A 20,098-nucleotide genomic window follows, 5' to 3' on the forward strand; every position below is an offset into this window, starting at 1 on the left:
GCTCTCCGGTCCGTGGGCAGACTGCCTGGGTAATGAGATTTCACACAGGGGCATTTTAAAACTTGCAAATTCCATAAAAGTTATTGAATACCCTCCTTGCTGAACACTTACACCACCCTCACTGTGAAAATAGTACGACTAGGAGGAGGTAGATGGGGAGAGAGAGAGAGAGAGAGAGAGAGAGAGAGAGAGAGAAAACTTAAAATGTAAAGTACAGTGTAACTTGGATCTCATCATGGTGGTGGCCTTCAACAGTTAATTTTGCCATCGCAGACCTAGAGACTAAACAGGAAACCACACAGCGTCATTACTGTTGCCTTCGATTGAAACAGGAAGACAATAATTATGCTTTTGGGACACAGAAGTGTGAATACAGTACAGTATGTGCTGTTGCTGACAATAACAAAAAGAAAAAAAAGACACTTGCATTGAAAAGTATATTGTGTTCCCTGTGCTTAGCTTTTAAAACGGAGATCAGCTCTTCCTGTTAGTTTCAAGGAGCAAGTCTTCAGGCTCCACATTACATCTGTTTATCTCCTCAACCCCATGTGATTGAATATTGTAAATTAGTGGCTTCAGATACAGAAATGCTTGTGTATAATCTGAAACTGGAAGCAGTGCTGCTATGTTTTTACAGCATAAAACCAGAGCTAATGCAAAGCTATATGTCTATTTATATCAAATAAGTGGAAATGGAGACCAATAACACAACTAAACTTTCCTAAGAAATCCTGTTGAACAGCATTTTTACTTTTAAATGTTTAACTTTTAAAAGTGCATTGAATTCAGGGATCTAATAGCATCCAACTAATCTTGTTAAAGCTTTCCTTAACAAAGATGGGCGGAGAGTTCTATACAAAGAATGGGACATTGTATTAAATTACTTGAGTTGTTTTTACCCATTACCTGTTTGGCAGCTTTCCTCAGGTAATGTCTGAATGAAAGGAAAGATTGAGGAGCGTTGTCTCAGCTTCTATTACTGAGACGTACTGATGGCTGCCAGCAGTGCCTCTTCACTGCTTGATTTAATCAGTGTTTGACCCTGCGGTCCTGCCTGTGTGATTGATACCCCGAAAAAGAGAAGAAGAAAAAATGACTCGGACGTTACCTAAGTGATTCCCTGTAGACATCTTAATGTTTCTTACTTGTTGGGCTTTTTGTGCAGCAATACAAAGGTCCAGAATCTAATCAGACGATGGCCATTGCAACAATAACGATGCAATCTTTCTTGTACATTTCAACATTTCTCTTTCAAATCATTGTGTTAATGTTGTTACACAGCACAGACTCTCATCAGTGTATTTTCATTGAACTCCCAAGACATAAGACAAGTTTGTGCCACAAAAACAATCTGCGTAGCTGTTCATAATTTTGCTCACTAGAAATATGTTACAATAATACAAATTTTACACCGTTTGCTATTGCAGAGATAACCGGCAGAGTTTGGTAGATTGACCAATAGTATAGAAAAGGGTGTGGCACCTTAGACAACTTCCAGACAATCGTAAAGTTAATCATAACAACTAAATAAACAAACATTATTTGATGCAATTGAGTAATCTTTACCACACAGGGTTGAATACAGACTCAGTCATTGCTGATGAAGCGCTGCTACTAGAGTGTAAGAAGCATATGAATCCCTGTATGATTTTCACTGAGTCACACTCTGGTTTACAGGCCTAAAACATAAACTCACAAGGTATAGCAAAGCTACTCATGACCTTTCTGGTCATGTATTTGTTTGTCAAATTCAGTCAAGGTCTGACACTTAAACACACTGAGGTGTTGTGCCACCCAGCCAGCAGGAAGTGACAAAGCTTTGCTTAAGTTTGTAATTTCCCACATGTAGCAAACTATGTGCCAAGTAAGAGGATGAATACCTGTTTGGAAATATAGCAAAGAGGACATTTAATGGGGAGTTAACCTTGCTGTGTTTTAAGAGGTTAGGAAATTAATTTCCTAATATTTTATATCTTATAGTGTGTCATGTTACGTATTAAGAGTTAAAAAAAAACAGTTTAGATTTGCCATTTAAAGAGTACTAAGTGAAAGCTTACAGCAGCAGTCGTCCCTGCAAACATGGCTTTTAATAGCAAAACACCCTCCAACCACAAATCTGGAGAAACATGATAGGGTTATTATTGTTAAATTAACACTAGACATAAACAGCACCCTTAGTTGAATCACACACTATAATCTACCTTTAGTCGAAAAGTACAGTTCATTTTTGGTTTGTTCTCGCTCCGCCAGGTTTTCTGTGCGCATCCTCGACGGAGACAAGCATGTGACTGCGCGCCCCCGCGGAGCCAGGGGAGGAGTGCCTCCAACCTAGCAGCGTGGCACTGTCTCCGAAGAAGAGCACACGAATGTGATGATTTTAGCGGATCAAAGCTTGACGCCTTTGACGAAATTCACACAGTGAGAACTCGTATGCGAAACGTTTGAGGATTTACGGATATTCACATCAGGACTTTGGTTTATTTCTCGACGGGCGCGGACACAGCTTGACACCGATAGAGAGACTCAACTCAGGTCCTTTCGTCCTGACATGGACACAGGAACTGTACCAGAAAAGAAAAGGTAACGTCGATGCTAACGTCGGGTAATGCTACGCAGCGGGCTATGGGGTTGTTTGGGAGCTGACTTAACAACTTTGGTGTTCAGTCGGGATGTGGTTGTGTGACATTATGCGCTTTATCTCGAGGTTCACTGCTAGTTTTGCGTGTTTGTTCGACAAAATGCGTCTGCTAACGACGCTATAATCGTTAGCAGACTGCTAACGTAGCTAGCTAGCTGCCAGAGAGCTCGAGCTGCTGACGTTAAACTGTTTACGTTAAACTGTTTACATACCAACATGTCTGTTTTATCAAATCTCCCTTGAAATTAAATGTGTCTTTCTCCGTTTTTGTTTTTTGATCTGTGTTGAGATCTCCTAAATATAATATCTACGTTGATTAAGTGTCTCACACATGTGTTATCTACAAATCCAACTTATACTAAACTATATAACTAATTATATAATAAGTGGTGCAGCTTGCGGTTTGTGTGTGAAGTGCCAGTTCAGTGATATGATCACGTGAGTAGTGGTGTGCGGTTTCTGATGAAATATTTAGGGTTTGATGAAGTTGGCCTTGGTTTGAATTTCTCTTTTCCTTTTCCTGGACTGGAAGCCGTTTATTATTTTATAGTTGACTAAGATAAACTACGTTATTATAATGTGTTTCAATAGAACATGGAAGAACTGCCATGTTCTATTGTAACTATTCTATTGGAAAATAGCCGGTTTCTTCACATTTCAATATACAGGACACGTTTGGGTAACGGCTACAACTTGCTTCTAATATTGATTAGTCTTTTGATTACTTCTTTAGTGTATACAATGTAAACACATTATGTTATCAGCGACCAAAAGTAATCTGACCAACAAGCCCAATACTCACACTTGATATTAATGAATATCTGTTCATGACAATCAAATAGATGTTTGTGGTCTGACTAATAATTGTACTTACTATGGTTTTGTTAAAACCATAGTAATGCATTAGTATTGACTTTAGAGTAGGATCAAGCACACTTGACTCTGCATCCAGCAGATTACTGAGGGCCTTTCTATCATTGACAGACAAACTAAATATGTGGATATGAAGTTATCCTAAGACTTTTGTACACAAAGCTTAATATTTGTAATATATCCGTCCTGGTTCCAGTTTGGTTGTACACTAACTGTACATATTAAGTTGGAGGGAAAGGTGGTTCCAATAGGAACAGCAGGTGCAAAACCCCCAAATCATCTGAAAATAAAGTCAGTCCTGAGAAACGAAATATATGTAGTAGAGGTGATCAACAGATGGTCAGCAGAGTCTTTATATCGGCAGGGAACATGGGGATCCTTTTGCTATCAGATGAGGGGGTGAAATAGCGGCAATGAAAACGTCACTCGAGTCCTGATGCAAAATAATTCTGTTGTCTTCTTCTTCATAGAGGAGGATGTGCTTTGCACCAAAGTTTCCTGTACAATTTCCTCACTGATTGGCATGGTGAAGTTGGTCTAAAATGAAATTGCAAGGTGTCCCAAAATGACCTTGTGTTAAAAAAGTTGGTAACGGAAGATGCCTTTTAAAAATTGTGAACTCAACATGGGTGCTAGTTGTTCCATAGAGCTTAAGTTTCATCCCCCATGCTAAAATCCTACTGAGGTGTTATTAAGATCTTGATAAGCGCTTGTTTAGTCTCAATAAATAGCTATACTGTATGTCATTTTTTAAAATCTTAGTAGAAATCAAGAGTTGTGGTCAGTTTGATGCAGTTTAAGCTGGTGTCTGTGAGGGGCCTTTGTGGTGTAATATCAGTCTCCTCTCTTAATCACGAGGGCGTCAATAGGAGTGGCCGAATGTGTGTTGCAATTCACTGCCTGGCAATTTGCAAGTTGCCCTGCTGTTCATTGTTCAAATACTTGTGTTCAGGCTAGTTAGAACTTGAAAATAAATTGGTGTCCCTTTGGTTGTATGTGCACATTTTATGAAAATAAGAAAATGTGCACTCAAGGCTTAAACCCCCCCAACAATCACACTGATGAATCTCTGCTTTCTATGGATGTTCATTAAAGTTGATTGAGCTATGTTTAAAAATGTAGATTATTTTTTTTTTTTACCAGCGAGCTATGTAAAGAAAAACAAGCAGTTTAAACTTTAATTGTGGCAACATTCTCGGGTTACGCTTTGCAGTAAGACGTTTAATGCCACATTTATCTGTGTAATGATGCATCTTTGTTCGCTCTTTTTATTAACGAATATGCCACTGTCATAATGGCTTTGACAAAGTGTTTTAAAAACAATGCTAGAAAGCAGGGATGATGCATTATGTCTTCAATATTCTGAACATTTAAAATTTGGAGTTAAATACATTTTCCATTGTCCTGATAAGTTGGACAATTCAACTATGTACTTTACTACTACAAAGGCATGTGTCCAAAATGTGCCCAAATAACATTTTAACTTTCTTTTTTTTTTTTGCCTTGAACTCGTTGACCATACCTAAATCTGGATTAATATTGGGATTTATGGCACGTTCCTTTTGAGTTTTCGGCTTATGGATGATACCACTGTCTGTCAACAAATAATGCTAACTATGAATAATGATAACTTTGAATTACCTTATGGTGCCAAATTCCTGCAAATAACTGTTTAAGAGATTCTGAAGAATAGACATTTTTTAATTTGCCTCATGTATTTTGAAAACTCTGAGCCACTATAGCTTTTTGGTAAACTGTAATGTAATTGGTCACGGGTTGAAAGGTGGTCAGCAATGTCGATGTTTAAAGTTCCAAAACTTTGATTCCCCCCTATCTTTCCCGTGTCAAAGGGGAAAACAAGCTTTAATGATTTTTATTTGGCTCCAATAAATCCTTTCCCTGCAAAATTTGATTTCTAGTCAGACGTAAAATAATCAAGCATTTATGAGTGTCTGCTATTTTAATATATATCACATTGTCATAGGTCAGTTTCTCCGAGGCAGTACGTTCCAAATATCCCTTTTCCGTTGAACACACTTCAGAGATGAAGCTTTGTGAATGATGACACATGGAAAGTCGAAGTAAGTAAAATACTTGATCAGTTGGATGCTGTACAATCCCTGTTGGCTGAGTCAGACTAGACGGAAGGTTATTAAAGTATTATTGTGTATGTTGCAGCACTTGTTGGATGAGTTGTAGTAGCCTTTGAGTTTTGTTGGCTAGGTGAATGAAATAATGTTGGTAATTTGAGTGTTTGCCAGGACCAGACCTCTCAGTGGAGACTTGTAGGCAAGAATCTTTTTTGAAAGTAGTAAATAATAATAATGATGGTCAACTTATTTATTAAGTTATATTGTATACGAGGACTACTTTATTTAAATATGTTGGTACTACACTAATGGCAACATCCATGAGAATTTCAGGTAGACCATTACTATGCTGTTCCCAAAAATGTTACACACTACATATATTAATATCATGCCACGGGTTCCTTTGTCTGTCAAGGTTTTACTTTCAGTGTTGCTTTGCTTTGCTTTGCATATTGGATGGAGGTTTTAGTGCTTGCCTGAACTGGATTGTATAATAGATAAGACAATGTTTACCGTGGCACTGCAAAGGATTGACAGACAGTGAGAATATTTCTCTAGCAAAATAGGTCAGCCTGTAGTGACATTATACACACGCAGCTCTGGTAGCATTCGCAAGGCCTATTTTCTTTTTATGCTGTGTTTTCCCAATAATCTCTAATCCTCTTCCTCACATCTGTTAACAATTTAAATAACATGTGTTGACATAATATAAGAATTCTTAAGAAATACAAAACAAGTCTAATTAAAGCTATCAGAACTGGACATGTGATTGTTTATTCAGTGAGGCATATCAAGCATAGGGCTGCTGGGCATTCATGACCATGTGCATTAATAGTGTTATGTAACGGTGGCTTCTCTGCTCGACTTTGTTTTAACGTCAAGGGAACTGTTTTGTTTTCATTGCATGGTTCATGTATAATACGTGTAAGCAGTTTTCTTTTACCCCTTAGTGGAAAACAACACTTCTTTATAATTAAGTATCACACACAGTACTGAAAAGGACCCAAAAGTAAGTGTTTGTATTAGACTTTATTCTTTAAACAATTGGATACTGTGTACAGATTTATGTTTTCAACTCAATCTGCTGTCTTTTGTGATCTGTATGTTTAAATAAGTAGAACTGATTTTACTGACTAAAATCCTCTATTGTAGTTATACACAGTGGCTCAGACACAGTCGTTTGTCATGTTGAATGCAAGATTCCCCCTGTATTCAGTGGAGGAGTATTGCAGTGGAATATTACAGCTAAACTTCATTTGAGCAGGATTTGCATAAAGTTGTCTGATACAATGTGTGTGCAGCCACTACAGAGGAAATCAATTTGTCTACAGGCCTGTACTAATCAATCACCTAGCCTCCAGTGAGACTACCGCTTATAACTAGGGATGGGTATCGTTTGGGTTTTTTCCGATCCCGGTGCTAAACCGATACTTTTAAAACGATACCGGTGCCTAAACTGTGCCTGAACTGATACTTTTTTTATTGCCAAGGAAATTCCTTTTCTTAAAATTGAACAATATATTAACTGTTTAAAGTATACTTTACATATAAATAAATAAATAAATAAATAAATACATGCAACACACTTGTCTTCAAACTACAGCTTCAAACCTTTTAACTTCAAACTATAAACAATATATATTTAAAAAAGAACAGACACAAGCATCAGGTGGCCTGATGGGATCGTGTGCAACAGAACTCAGACACTGTTGGATTCTACAAACTGCTGCTTTACTGGACTACACGTCATCATTAATATCAACTGGAGAGATTTGTTCCAACAAGCCGAGGACGGACGTTCAAAAGCTCGTGCTCGTGTCTCCAGCGATCTCTGTGTGTGCGCTGTGTGTGTGAGCGCTGGAAGCCCCGCCCCCTCTAGCCCCGCTCTGCATGCAGGCGGACAACAGAGAGTGGAGGAGTGAGCTCTGATCCGCGCTATTTTAATAGTATCGATACATCAAAATCCTATCGTTTTTAACGTACGGGTACCACGCTACCTTTTTAGTATCTATATACCGAGCAACATTACAGAGTAGTGTAAAAAAAAAAGTATTTAAATCGGCTCAGGCACCGGAGGAAAGCACCGAAATCTGCGTTGCTTTTCGGTCCGGTCGGTACCCAACCCTACTTATAACAGTGTGTGGGGTTTATCTGTCATTAGATCATCAGTAGCTTAGCCAGTGCACTTTCCCAGTGTCCCCTTTGTCAAATGGCTTGTTTGAATTTGTGATAGTTTCACCCTGTAATGATAAATTAATTTGCATGAATGCCGGTTGGAGGTAATTGTTGCAGTATGAGCCAAAAGTCAGATTATAAGAAAGGAAATGTGATTCTATACGGAAGTAGCATAACTCCCAAGATCAGCTTGCATGATGTCTGGATGTGTCCCGTGGAGTTGACATAAGATATTGTAAATATTTCCTAATTGTATTGCAAATGTGCAAACATGTGGGTGAGTGTATGCAGTTGTGGGTGTAATTGCAGTCTTGGTTGAAGCATGTTTATCTTACAGTACACATAAACTTACAAATCCCTGAGTGAAGGAAGGTTCTTGGCATATGGCCACCAAGAACCTCAGTTACACATATTTTGTCTCTGAGGCCATTTGTCATCAAATGGGAATTAAATGAGGAAGGAAAAGTATCCAGGAGAATTGTGGTTGGATTAAAAATAAATACTTACATTTTTTGTGTGTTTAAATTCCTATGTTTGAAAGTGGTTTCTATTTTGTGTTTGTTTTCTGCAGTTGAACACCCACCCTATAGTGCACCATTTGTGCTATGCGCAAACTGTTTTTGCACACACAAAATCCTCATATGTTTACAGACTCACAGATGTTTATCTCGGGTTTTAGGGTTGGCGCTGTCTAACAGATAAAGACCACACTGTAACTTTGTACCCAGAGGAGTTATTTATCTATATTTGATGGAAAGTTTAGCTCCCAAAGCATTCCCTTCTCCCTATGAAAGATCTGTCTGCAACCCTGCCAGATGATTTGATATGCGGGAGGGTGATTTCAGTCAGCCGGTCCATTTATTGTTGGAGAGCTTTAAATAACAACATAGCCTTGGTCAATGCTGTAAGTATATCACCGATCAATTTCAATTAGGTGTGCATTTCAAAGCCAAGGGCTTTTGAACTGCCATCTATTTTGTGGTGATGCTGCTTCAGTGTCATCTAAATGCTTTTGAGGTTATGGAGGTCGTGGTTCTGAGAGAGATAATGGCTGAAAGTCAGCAGCAGTCAGGTTGACTATTGTGATTATGTTGCACATTTAGATCATCTATTTATGTTAATGGTCATTATGAGAGATGAGTTTCCCATGTGCTCACCAATAAAAATAAAAACTCAAGCAGCGCTTTGCTTAAAAGCCAAGGTTGTTCCTTTGTTAGACATCAGTCAAATAAAGTGAATAAGGGAATTGTGTCCTTTTTAAAGGCTGCTGTTCTTCTCATTTTAAAATACTGCCATGTCTTAAGAACTTGTTTACATTGTGGTGAGAGTCCATTAGCCCGACTTTGGATAACTGCCTGGATAAATGGTTGATTTAATATGGGGTTAGGACAAGCAGTAAGAAGTTACGAGGCATGCTAATAGAAAAGCCAATGGAGAATATGACAGTTTGTTTGTCCTGGTATTGAAGGTGTCACTCATTCTGTGTTTGTGTGTGATCTCTGCGTTAGTGCCACTATGATCATTCTCTTCCCTGTAGATCCGTTCAGCCAGACTCATAAATGTCAGGGTGATTGGTGGTGTTGCATTGTAGCTTGGCTGTGCAGTGTGCACCAAGAGACAGACAGGAGAGTCCATGCCCTGCCTCCCAGCCAATCACTCTGAAGGGACGGGGCGGACTCCATGTTGTTTGGTCAACATCCAATAAGACGGTTGCAAATAGCCATTTATGTAAAGGAGTCTGACAGGGGTCCAGACGGAAGCTTGTCTGTGAGCTTGCTTGTTTGGACTCCAGCTGCTGCAGCCTCCCCAGTGACAGGACAGTGGCTGACCAGACACACTCAGTTGGGAAGGGGGGGGATGTCGGCTCTTGAAGTGTGTAGTGAACCCGTTTGTGGCATGGATTTGGCTGACCCACCACCTCTCTCCTGCAGGGTGAGCTCGGAGCGGAGGAAGGAGAAGTCGAGGGATGCGGCGCGATGCCGGCGTGGGAAGGAGTCGGAGGTGTTCTACGAGCTGGCACAGGAGCTGCCGCTGCCCCACAGCGTGAGCTCCAGCCTAGACAAGGCCTCGATCATGAGGCTCATCATCAGCTACCTGCGGATGAGAAAAGTGCTCAGCACTGGTCAGTATCTGTAGTTGTTGTACCTGTCAGTAGAGCATTTAGCTTACAGTGTGTATTTTCTTGTTACTTCTGGTCTCCCTTTGATAAACCCAATCAAAAGAATTTTAAAGGATCTTTTGGCGGAAAGAAATGACACCTTTAAACAAAGTGAAAGTGAGCACAGTTTTAGATGCAGAGGAAAACTTAACAAAACACTGCTAGATGGTTAAATACTGAGTCAGCTGATTAAGAAATTAACTCAGAAACAGATATGCTGTAGATCCCTTTGCAGATATACTGTAGTGTATTTTCTGTGTGTTGCAAGGTCCTGCCCTGCAAACATGTGCTTGTGACAACTTTTCATGTCAATTTCATGTCTTTCCCAACCTTCCTTTATCTCTCTCTCCTCTTCTCCTCCAGATGAGCCAATGACAGAGGAGGAAACTGAGCTTGAATCACAGCTAAACGGCTCCTACCTAAAGGCTTTGGAGGGCTTTCTTTTGGTCCTGTCGGAAGATGGAGATATGATATATCTCTCCGAGAATGTCAACAAGTGCCTCGGGCTGGCTCAGGTTGGTTTGAATTGACCTGCTGTGTGTGAACGTTAAAGAGATCATATATCAAATAGCATTAGATTTGTTGGGAAACGGAGTCAGAAGCAGAAAATGAAAAATGAAGGAAATAGTAGCACAATGTCCACCATGAGCAACTATAAACTGCTGCATGTACATGTACATGGTAACAGGACTGTCACTCTTTTCTCACACTCTGCTGCAGTTTGACTTGACTGGAAACAGTGTGTTTGACTTCATACATCCTTGCGACCAGGAAGAGCTGAGGGAGATGCTGGTCCACAAAACAGGTGAGGGATAACAACAACGAGTAGTGACACATTATAAGCCCTCACTAATGGGCAGAATCGGGCACACACTAGCATTCTGACAGGTCTGCCAGTGCTCCAATAGCCGGAAATCCAATTCACTCTTTGGCCCTGTGGCCATGTGGTTGTAAGAACAAGTTATTATTTCCCACTTCAGTCCAGAGGTCAAAGTGATTAGAGTTGACGAGTGTTGGACTCAAGCGACCTTTCACAGAGTACATCATTGGCACTTTTCCTATGTTGCTTGCACAACACATTTTAGAATGGCTTTGTGTCAATTGTTTTTATATAATTTCCAGTGAGTTAATTTAAGGTTTTCACTAGAACTTTTATGTGAAATGAATTTGACTAAAACACTTCAGTTCTTCCCTTTTTTTAAAAAAAAATGTACTTCAAAACATAATTTTATGCTATGCATTTTAGTCCACATTTGCTTTTCTGCTTGGCCTTTTAGACACAGAGCTATCTCAGCTACAACGGCAGGTAGCTCCACTTCCTTTATTTATCTTGCTGTTAAATGACCACAGTGCTTTATAGCCTTATGTATCCTCAAAATGCAAATGGGAACTCTTGGCAGTTGGCAGAAGTTTATGATGAAACACTGAATGAAAAGATAAAGTGGAGGCAGTGAACATCTCTTCCTGTTTTGTGATTTCAGGCTCCAAAAAGGCCAAGGAACCAAACACAGAGCGCAGCTTCTTCCTCCGAATGAAATGCACTCTCACCAGCAGGGGCCGCACTGTCAATGTCAAATCAGCAACATGGAAGGTAGGCGGAAGTGGGATCCGTGAGGTCAATTAAATGTCAGAAAATATATTATCCTTTTAATTCTACTAATTAATTAATTAATTTCTACAATATTTTAAAATACCATCAAATCATGAGTCACATGTAATGACCGTTTATTGTGTTAAATACCACTCCACACTCTCAGCCTGTAAGAGGACAAGTAAGCAGCTAGGAACATGTACTAGTAAAGACTTAAATGTGCTGATGTTAGAGTCATATCTGAAAAAGGTTGACCTGGAGGTGAAGAGTTAGAAAAACATGGATTTTTTTTTAGACAGATACAGACTGCATTGTAGTGCATGTCTACATCAGCAGTAATGTCTGATGTACAAAGGAAATAGACCATCATGATAGTCTTAAAACAAATTGAACCATTGTGTCTATTGATTGTTGGACATACATGGAGGAAACCTGCATTAGATGCAGCCATTACTTGAATAGGTTACTTGCATGAAAACGTGGAACTCAATTATATCAACAATCAAATATAATACACTTAAAACATCAGCTTTTAAATGTGAAGATAATGTATTTGTAAAACATGTAATCACAAGTTGAATAATTGGAAATAGTCAATATGTGTCGGTTAAATGTAATATTATTCTATCATAACTGATTTCACAGACACCCAAATTTAGTGGACATGCAGAGATACAATTTTACTTTATGTAAAGGAAAAATGGAGATGGAAGAATTATGCAACAGCTACCATTTATTTATTGATTTTCTTGTGACTCATAATTATGTGTCTGCTGCATTAGAAACATTTTACTCTGGAAATTATAATAAAATGTTATGACTGCCTGTTGTCGCGCTCTAGGTGCTCCACTGCTCGGGTCATGTCCGTGTATATGACACCCACACCGAGGAAACTCCCAACGGGACCAAGGAGCCACCTGTCCCCTACCTGGTTTTGATCTGTGACCCCATCCAACATCCCTCCAACATTGAGGTCCCTCTTGACACCAAGACTTTTCTCAGCCGCCATACAATGGACATGAAGTTCACGTATTGTGACGAAAGGTGAGGGTGCCCATCTGAGTGATTTATTAAGAAGCTCTACGTGGATTGATTGAGCTTCTTAAGCCATCTGTGGAGAGCCTGTGCTTTTACTGTTATTATTGCCAAAGCTCTCACTAGCATAGTCACACAGAGCCACCTAGTGTTCATTGTAGATACTACAGAAGCCTAGTATGCATGTCAGCAGAGGAATTGATAGATTTTGTTTTGCTTGTCCAGGATCACTGAGCTCATGGGTTATGATCCAGAGGACCTGTTGAATCGTTCTGCGTATGAGTACTATCATGCTCTGGACTCAGACCATCTTACCAAGACTCACCACAACTGTAAGCATGAAGAACAAGAGTGAATTCAATTAAAACTTTCATTTCAGCTGTTTTATTTTTATTTTTGCCAAGCCTTTAACCAAATGTCTAAATCTATCTTTTCTTAATTTCCTGTTTGTTTCTCTTTGCTCTTAGTGTTTGCAAAGGGCCAAGTCAGCACAGGCCAGTACCGGATGTTGGCCAAGAGAGGAGGCTTTGTGTGGGTGGAAACACAAGCCACTGTCATCTACAACAACAAGAACTCTCAGCCACAGTGTGTTGTCTGTGTCAACTTTGTGCTCAGGTACTATGAAAGCTCTTCAAAAAGTCATTGTTTTCAGAAGAGTTTTCTAACGCCAGTTTGTTGTTTTTTCTTGTGTGAAATGAGATAACTGAAGATCTGGCTTGTACAAAAAAAGATACATTACAGACTGTTTTTTTTTGTTATTTTTTTTGTGGTGGTATTTTCAGAGCCATTGCAAAATACTCAGTAAACTCAATCTCACGGCTGAATAACACTGTTACAGTGGCATCCAGGAGGAGAAACTGATATTGTCCCTGGAGCAGATCGAGGATGTGAAGTCAGTGAAAGAGGAAGAGGAGCAGCAGGATGAAGAAAAGGATGTGGTGGAGAGCAGCCAGCCTGTCCTGAAGGACGAGAAGAAAGGCCCAGAGCTGGATGTGATCAAGCGGTTCACGCCGGCACTAGAGGCCAAGCCTCTGGCTAGCCTGTATGACCAGCTGAAGGCAGAGCCAGAGGCCCTCACACTGCTGGCCCCAGCTGCTGGAGACGCAATCATCTCCCTGGACTTCAGCTGCCCTGGTTTGTGACCTCACAGCACCTAAACTTCTCCTCAGCAGAAATCCGAGTTTGAAACCATTCTTACCTCCCTTTGTCTTCCGGTACAGATTCAGAGATCCAGCTGCTGAAGGAGGTCCCTCTATACAATGATGTAATGCTTCCCTCCACCAGTGACAAGCTGGCGCTGCCTCTTTCCCCTCTGCCGCTCAGCGAGCCTCTCTGTGTCGCCACCAGCAGCTTCGAGGATGCCAACGCTAAGAGTTATGCTCCAGCCAGGCCCACCTCATCCACCAGCCACAACTCAGAGGTCAGACAGTCAATTGTTGTCATTTTGCACGTTAGACGATACACATTTTTCTTCACTTACTAATATGTTCTGAGAAGAGAATAACCGTTGACTTCTCTTTAGGCTGACGGTCCGCTGGGCTTTTGTTATCCCATGGACTCGGAGATGAGCTCAGATTTCAAACTAGACTTGGTCGAGAAGCTGTTTGCCATTGATACAGAGCCCAAGACCCCCTTCATCACACAGGTGATAATGCGGATTTAATTTCAGTTAAATCAAGTTAATTGTTGATATAATACAGAAAACAGACCTCTGTATTCTTATTAATTAAACATGTATTTCTCCCCTGAAGGCAATGGAAGACCTGGATCTGGAGATGTTAGCTCCCTACATCCCCATGGACGATGACTTCCAGCTGCGCAGTCTGAGCCCAGAAGAGTCTCTATCTTGTGGACCAGTCAAATCCCTTCAGAGTTCTCCAATCCATGTGCAACAGGACATTCAAAGCTATCCCAGCTCCCCATTCAGTGCACCAGGTAGTCGCACAACTTCCCCAGCACCACTTGCCGCCCCTCGTCCTGCCACCATCGTTGCTAAGAGGTAAAGCCTCTCAAGTGCTCCATATTTATTGCTTCATAAGGCTTGTTGGGTTCGCTCATCACTATTTCTGTGCCACAGGACCCCACAGCTGGACAAAGAAGTCTCGCTCAGGACCCTGGCAGCTCAAAATTCACAGCGCAAAAGAAAGCTGGGTGACATAAGAGAGATTATTGGACAGGTAAGTCATCAACAACCAATAATGGTTTATATAGATCTAGCTTTATATTTATAAATGGAGAATTTGAGTGTCTGTATTTGCTGATTTTCACAGGAAACGTTGCCCCGGGAACAAGTGGAGCAGGGCAAAAAGCTGAAGGCCTCAGAGTTGACCAGGACCATGCTTCTGCTGCCTTCAGGTGAATAAACTGGATTTGCAATAAAAAAAACTTAACTAACTCTTATAACTCTTAAATATCTTGTTCTTAGATTTGGCGCTTCGTCTGCTGGGAAGCACGGCAGAGGGCAGCAGTTCCATTGTCACCCTGCCACAGCTCACCAGCTACGACTGCGAGGTCAACGCCCCCTTGCAGGCTCGTCAGTCCCTACTGCAGGGAGAGGAGCTGCTCTGCGCTCTGGACCACGTCAATTCAATCTAAAATTAAAGGAGTCTGTGTTCACTGCTGGACTAGAGTGGACACTACAAGTTCTCCCTCATATTGTCACTCCCTTTCCAAGACCCCTAATCCTGCCCCACAGCCCTTATTTATGTAACTGTATGAGTTTGGTTGTAGTCTGGCTGATGTTTGTGCACCTCGTGATATCTGCAGCATTCCACCGTGGCAAACACCATAGCAGCATCTGGGTTTTGGTGCAAGGGATTCAGCGACATGAGATGTCCAATTTGTCTTTTCTTTTTTTTCATTTTGTTTTCTCTCTATTCCGGGGAATCTATCAGCACACAACGCCTCGACAGATGACCCCTTTTCCAGCAGGTCACCATAGATCCTGGCTCTACTGCCAGCAGTGTATTGTAAGCTTCAGTCGCACAATTTATATTTTCTTAAAAAGAAAAATATTACCAGCAATATATATTAAGCCTTTTTAAAGTCGTTTTAATGGGATTTGATCAATTTAATTTTTCCTCCCATACTTGTATGTTGTAGTACTCGTACCTAACAAGATGTCGTAAGTCCAGGTTAAGTATGAACATATTGTTTAGACCGTGGTTTGAATGTTATTTTCATTTAGCTATCCGTCTTTGACATAAATGCATTTAATTGTGTAGCAGTCCAGTACATGTCACTTTATTACTTTACTGTAAGTGTGTGTTACTGTACATATACCAGGGAAATTACTGTGTGGCTTCACAGCTTTGACTCTTACTCTCCTTTACTATGACATCTAAGAGTAAATGCTTCACTTTGTTTGCTTCTCATCATGGAGGATTGGCAAGTGAATTCATGTTTTGGTTTTTACTGTGTGTGACATACTCAAAACAGTTTTAAAATTAGTAGAATTTAATATTTTACTTGTGTGATCATCGTCATCATGGTAGCACTTTTGAGTTGTCAAACTTGTTTGCTCTGTTTAATGGTAGTAAGTTAATTACCATTGATCCATGCCATATTGTTGGGTCTCTTATGCTTCTTGTTGCCGTCCAACATTAAATGGCTTTAATAAAGTGCATCGTTTCAGGTTCAATTTACTTTAGAAACAATTCATTACATGCTACATGACTAGTTTTGCTACTTTACCAATGAAGAGGAAGGATTTTGTGGAGGTAGAAAACACATTTTGTTTATTGTATTCAATACCTGTGGAAACATGTGGATAAATACTGGACTGTTCATCCATTTTCTTAGGGGCTTGCAGGTTCACATTTAACAAAAGTCATCCAATACTAGAGCGCAATCTTACCCTAAAGCATGAACTAGTCATGTGACTGTCTGTCCCTCAGATTATCATGATGTTGAGAAATTAAATCATGCAGTCACTCTGTGCACTCTGGAGTCATTTGCAGTGGAAGCAACTTGTCTCCTCTCTGCACAACCATGGTGATTTTGTCACTGCTGCGGACGGCCTTGTAGAGCTCCTCTGAAGTGTTCACCTTCACGCCGTTAATCTCCACCACAATGTCTCCTGGTAGCATGCCAGCTCTGAAACAAGTATGACAGTACTGTGGGTTAGCGACATATCATACAAGTAAAATTCCTTGCCTACTGCAGTAAATCAACAATGTCCATGCAACCAGGGAAAAGCACCACCTCCAACACTGAAACTTCAAGAGGAAATAGGGATACTCCACCGCTCATCCAGATGCATAGTCGTTCGATCTGCTTACCTGTTGGCCGGTGAGCCCAAGATCACTTTGTGAATCATGATGCCATGTGTCACGTCTGGGAAGGATGGGTCTCTCAACTTCAACTCTACAATGATGCTGAAGCAAATGGGACCAATCAGAAACACATCTGGTTTTAGACACAGTGCTGCCAGCTCAGCTGTAACCACACTCCTGTTTAAATTGTGAAGCATTCACCTCGGCGTCAGTGTCAGCATCATGACACCAATGTACCGCCGCTTCGTATCTGATTCACCGAACCAAGTACCTTGAAGGAGATGCGCAAAAACAGGATGTGTAAAAAATAATGGATTTTATAAAAAAGAGAAAAGGTGGATGCTACAGAGATTATGGGAGACAGAAAGAGGGTGTGATGTGTAGCTTTTGATTCTTACTCTTCTTTTTTGCTGCTTGATCAAGAAAAAGTGTCACGCGATCAGATGGAATAGCAAAAGAGATCCCTGGAGTGACCTTCATGGTGTTTATACCAATGACTTCACCATCCTAATAACAGGAGACGCAACACATTCAGATAGCGTGTTGTGGCTGCCAAAAACATTTGCAGTATTAAACTAATGCAACTTTAATACAAAAATGAATGAGGTTCCTTGTAAGTTTACTGTTACTACATTAAACTAAAAAGAATATGCCTGGTCCAGTCAGGCATCACACACCAGGCAGAACAGGTTTGGTGACATTTGAATGTGATAATCAACAAGAAAACCAGCTAGTGACTCACCAAGTTAATTAGGGGACCTCCAGAATTTCCAAACTGCAAAAAAAATTGTTTACATGCTGCGTGAATATGAGACGGTGCTGAGGCACAGTGAACCCTCCACAAGCTGATTTTGTCCCCTGTTACATTGTTGTTTCTAACATGTATGTGGCTGTCTGTCCATCAGGCTAACTTGAAGTCAAAGCAACTATTTTTGTGTGTTAGATTTTGTGTACATAAATATCCTTTTAATAGAAATATTGCAGAATACTCACATCTATGGCTGCATCAGTCTGAATGTACTCCATGTTGGGATTGGACAGGCCCAGCTCCTTACCGCCTCTGTGTACTGAGCTCACGATTCCTGACGTGATTGTATTCCGTAAAGAGAACGGGCTTCCCATGGCTACCACGAACTCTCCTTGTCGAACATCAGACGACCGACCAAGGCTGAGCGTGGGTAACGGATTCTGGGATGGAGAGAAAGAGCAGTTCAACAGTACTTTCTTACAGCTCATTGGTAATTCATACTATCAAAAGAACAGAGCTTCCGATTTTATCAATGCCCTATCTTTCTTGCTGCAATGACCTGATCATGCAAGTGTACTGCTTTATTATCAAGATGCTTTATCATTCTGTTATTCTATCACTATCGCTTTTCAATGGGAAAAGAAGAAGACCATTCATTTTGCTATAGTGGCATTTCAGTAGACAGTATGAATCCCAGCCTTGTAATTTTCAGGCAAAAGATACACTATTTAACTGACAACACAAAAGTTCAATAGTCTGATGTATGTGATGACCATGAGACTGCTTTATATACTTTATATTGCACATTAAAGGGCACTTTTTGTCTTTTAACAGACACACAAGCTCTCTTCAGGAGATGTATCGCAAAGACCTAAATGCTCTACTGCGCAGTATGTTGAAAGTAATTTTAAATAAAATCACAAGAATAAAGTTTGAAGGTAATCTCATTAAAGTGGCATAACATGTTGCTAGTTTCTATCACATTGTAGGCTGGCGTGTTTTCCTCCTTTATTACAGAATTGTTTACATTACTAAAAAAAACATGGTTTTATTATGGTCGACCATTAGACATTCCCCTGTTTTAATGTTGCTGAAGAAATCACTTATTGGGTTATGTCTCTTAACTGTATTGACTTTTGTTTTCCAATTCTGTCAAAGTGATGAAATGTTGATAAGTCGGCTGGTTGCTTCCAAGCAAATGTGGATCCAGTGAGCTAAACAAATAAATGTACAGTTCATTTAGCAGAGATTGTTGTTGCTCACCCTCGCAGAGATTTTGATGGTGGCAATGTCTGCCACTGGATCAACATCTTGCACAGTGGCATTGTACATCTCTCCATTGGTGAGCTTCACTCTGACGCCTCTCTTGTTGGCCACAACATGAGCATTGGTTACAATGAGACCATCACTGCTAATGATGAAACCAGAGCCATTTGAAACTGGGACTTCTCTGCCTGAAAATGGGTGTCTATAAAACAGTAAGCAGTTGATCTTATTCAGCTTGAAAGCAAAATGTATTATTAAGAATAATCCGCACAGATGGGAAAACCAATATGTTATTTTAGCAATTGAGAAACAGGCATTTCAACAAGATTTGGTAAACAGGACCCACCTTAATCATCATGTTGTAAGATAATGTGCTTTAGTAGAAATACTTGTCATTCACAAACATTGGTATATAACTAGTCACAGTTTGCTTTATGTGATTTCAATGTATACTGTTTGAGTAACACTCATCAAAATAAGCTGTGCCATGATGATTATACAAAACAAACTTGGTGTAACAAATACAACAAATTAATTGATTTGACTCACCTCCCCACGATTTCAATGTAGACGACAGCTGGAGTGGATTTTTCGACTACATCAGCAATAAAGTTGTATTTATACCGGGGGCTGTCAGGTTTAAATGGAGAAGCACACTGAGCTGATGGCAGAATGAGTGCAAGAAACCGCCCGGATATCGAGGCTCTTCCGTCCTTCACCTCCTCATCTGTCTGACTGTCCAGAAGCGCCGCTCCACAGAGTCCCAAACCCACCGACACAGACTTGAGCAGAGGGGAGCTGCTGTTGTCCCGTCCACTGTTTCTGCCCCACTCCATCGAGGGCACCCTGTCCAGGCTCGTGCTTCTCTCTGCTCTCATGGGGCGACATATCACAACAGAGGACACCCGACTGGCTGTCCTCTCTGTCAAAGAGTTGAGTCCACGGCTCTGACACCGAGTGTGTCTCCTTAGTGCTGACAGAAAACACCTATTGAGAGGAGTTGCTGCCATGTTGCATCACTTCTGTTCCACCGATTCAAGAGTTTTTAGTCTGCTGAACAAAACAACACTTTATATTCAATTACATTTACAGATATAAATGTCCGTTTTGGATTAAATACAAGAGTCACACTGTTCATATACATAAAACTAATACCGCACGAATACGTGAATCCCAATGTTAACTACACCTGACAGACAGACAGCTACAGCTTAGAAATCAACAACCTTTAACCGGAAGTGTGACTTTGA

General features: G+C 40.5%; 2 protein-coding genes across 2 annotated transcripts; one reads left to right on the forward strand and one right to left on the reverse strand.

Moving 5' to 3' along the window:
* Positions 1-2,352: 2,352 nt before the first annotated feature.
* Positions 2,353-16,183, forward strand: hif1aa (hypoxia inducible factor 1 subunit alpha a). The gene is made up of 15 exons (XM_079230996.1): positions 2,353-2,580; positions 9,708-9,898; positions 10,298-10,449; positions 10,655-10,739; positions 11,416-11,525; positions 12,367-12,569; positions 12,786-12,892; positions 13,028-13,175; positions 13,399-13,694; positions 13,781-13,980; positions 14,083-14,205; positions 14,312-14,559; positions 14,638-14,737; positions 14,831-14,915; positions 14,986-16,183. Exons 1-15 carry the CDS (start codon positions 2,549-2,551, stop codon positions 15,153-15,155), a joined length of 2,250 nt encoding a protein of 749 aa, XP_079087122.1. The 5' UTR covers positions 2,353-2,548; the 3' UTR covers positions 15,156-16,183.
* A 98-nt stretch (positions 16,184-16,281) lies between these two features.
* Positions 16,282-20,026, reverse strand: LOC306733327 (serine protease HTRA2, mitochondrial-like). The gene is made up of 8 exons (XM_079214549.1): positions 19,398-20,026; positions 18,846-19,050; positions 17,828-18,022; positions 17,577-17,609; positions 17,233-17,341; positions 17,036-17,105; positions 16,841-16,936; positions 16,282-16,655 (listed from the first exon to the last, which is right to left on the reverse strand). The coding sequence occupies exons 1-8, from the start codon at positions 19,856-19,858 to the stop codon at positions 16,490-16,492; spliced, it is 1,335 nt and encodes a 444-aa protein (XP_079070675.1). The 5' UTR covers positions 19,859-20,026; the 3' UTR covers positions 16,282-16,489.
* Between the last annotated feature and the right edge of the window lie 72 nt (positions 20,027-20,098).

Source organism: Taurulus bubalis, assembly GCF_910589615.1.
Source record: "Taurulus bubalis genome assembly, chromosome: 1".
Classification (NCBI taxonomy): Eukaryota; Metazoa; Chordata; class Actinopteri; order Perciformes; family Cottidae; genus Taurulus; species Taurulus bubalis.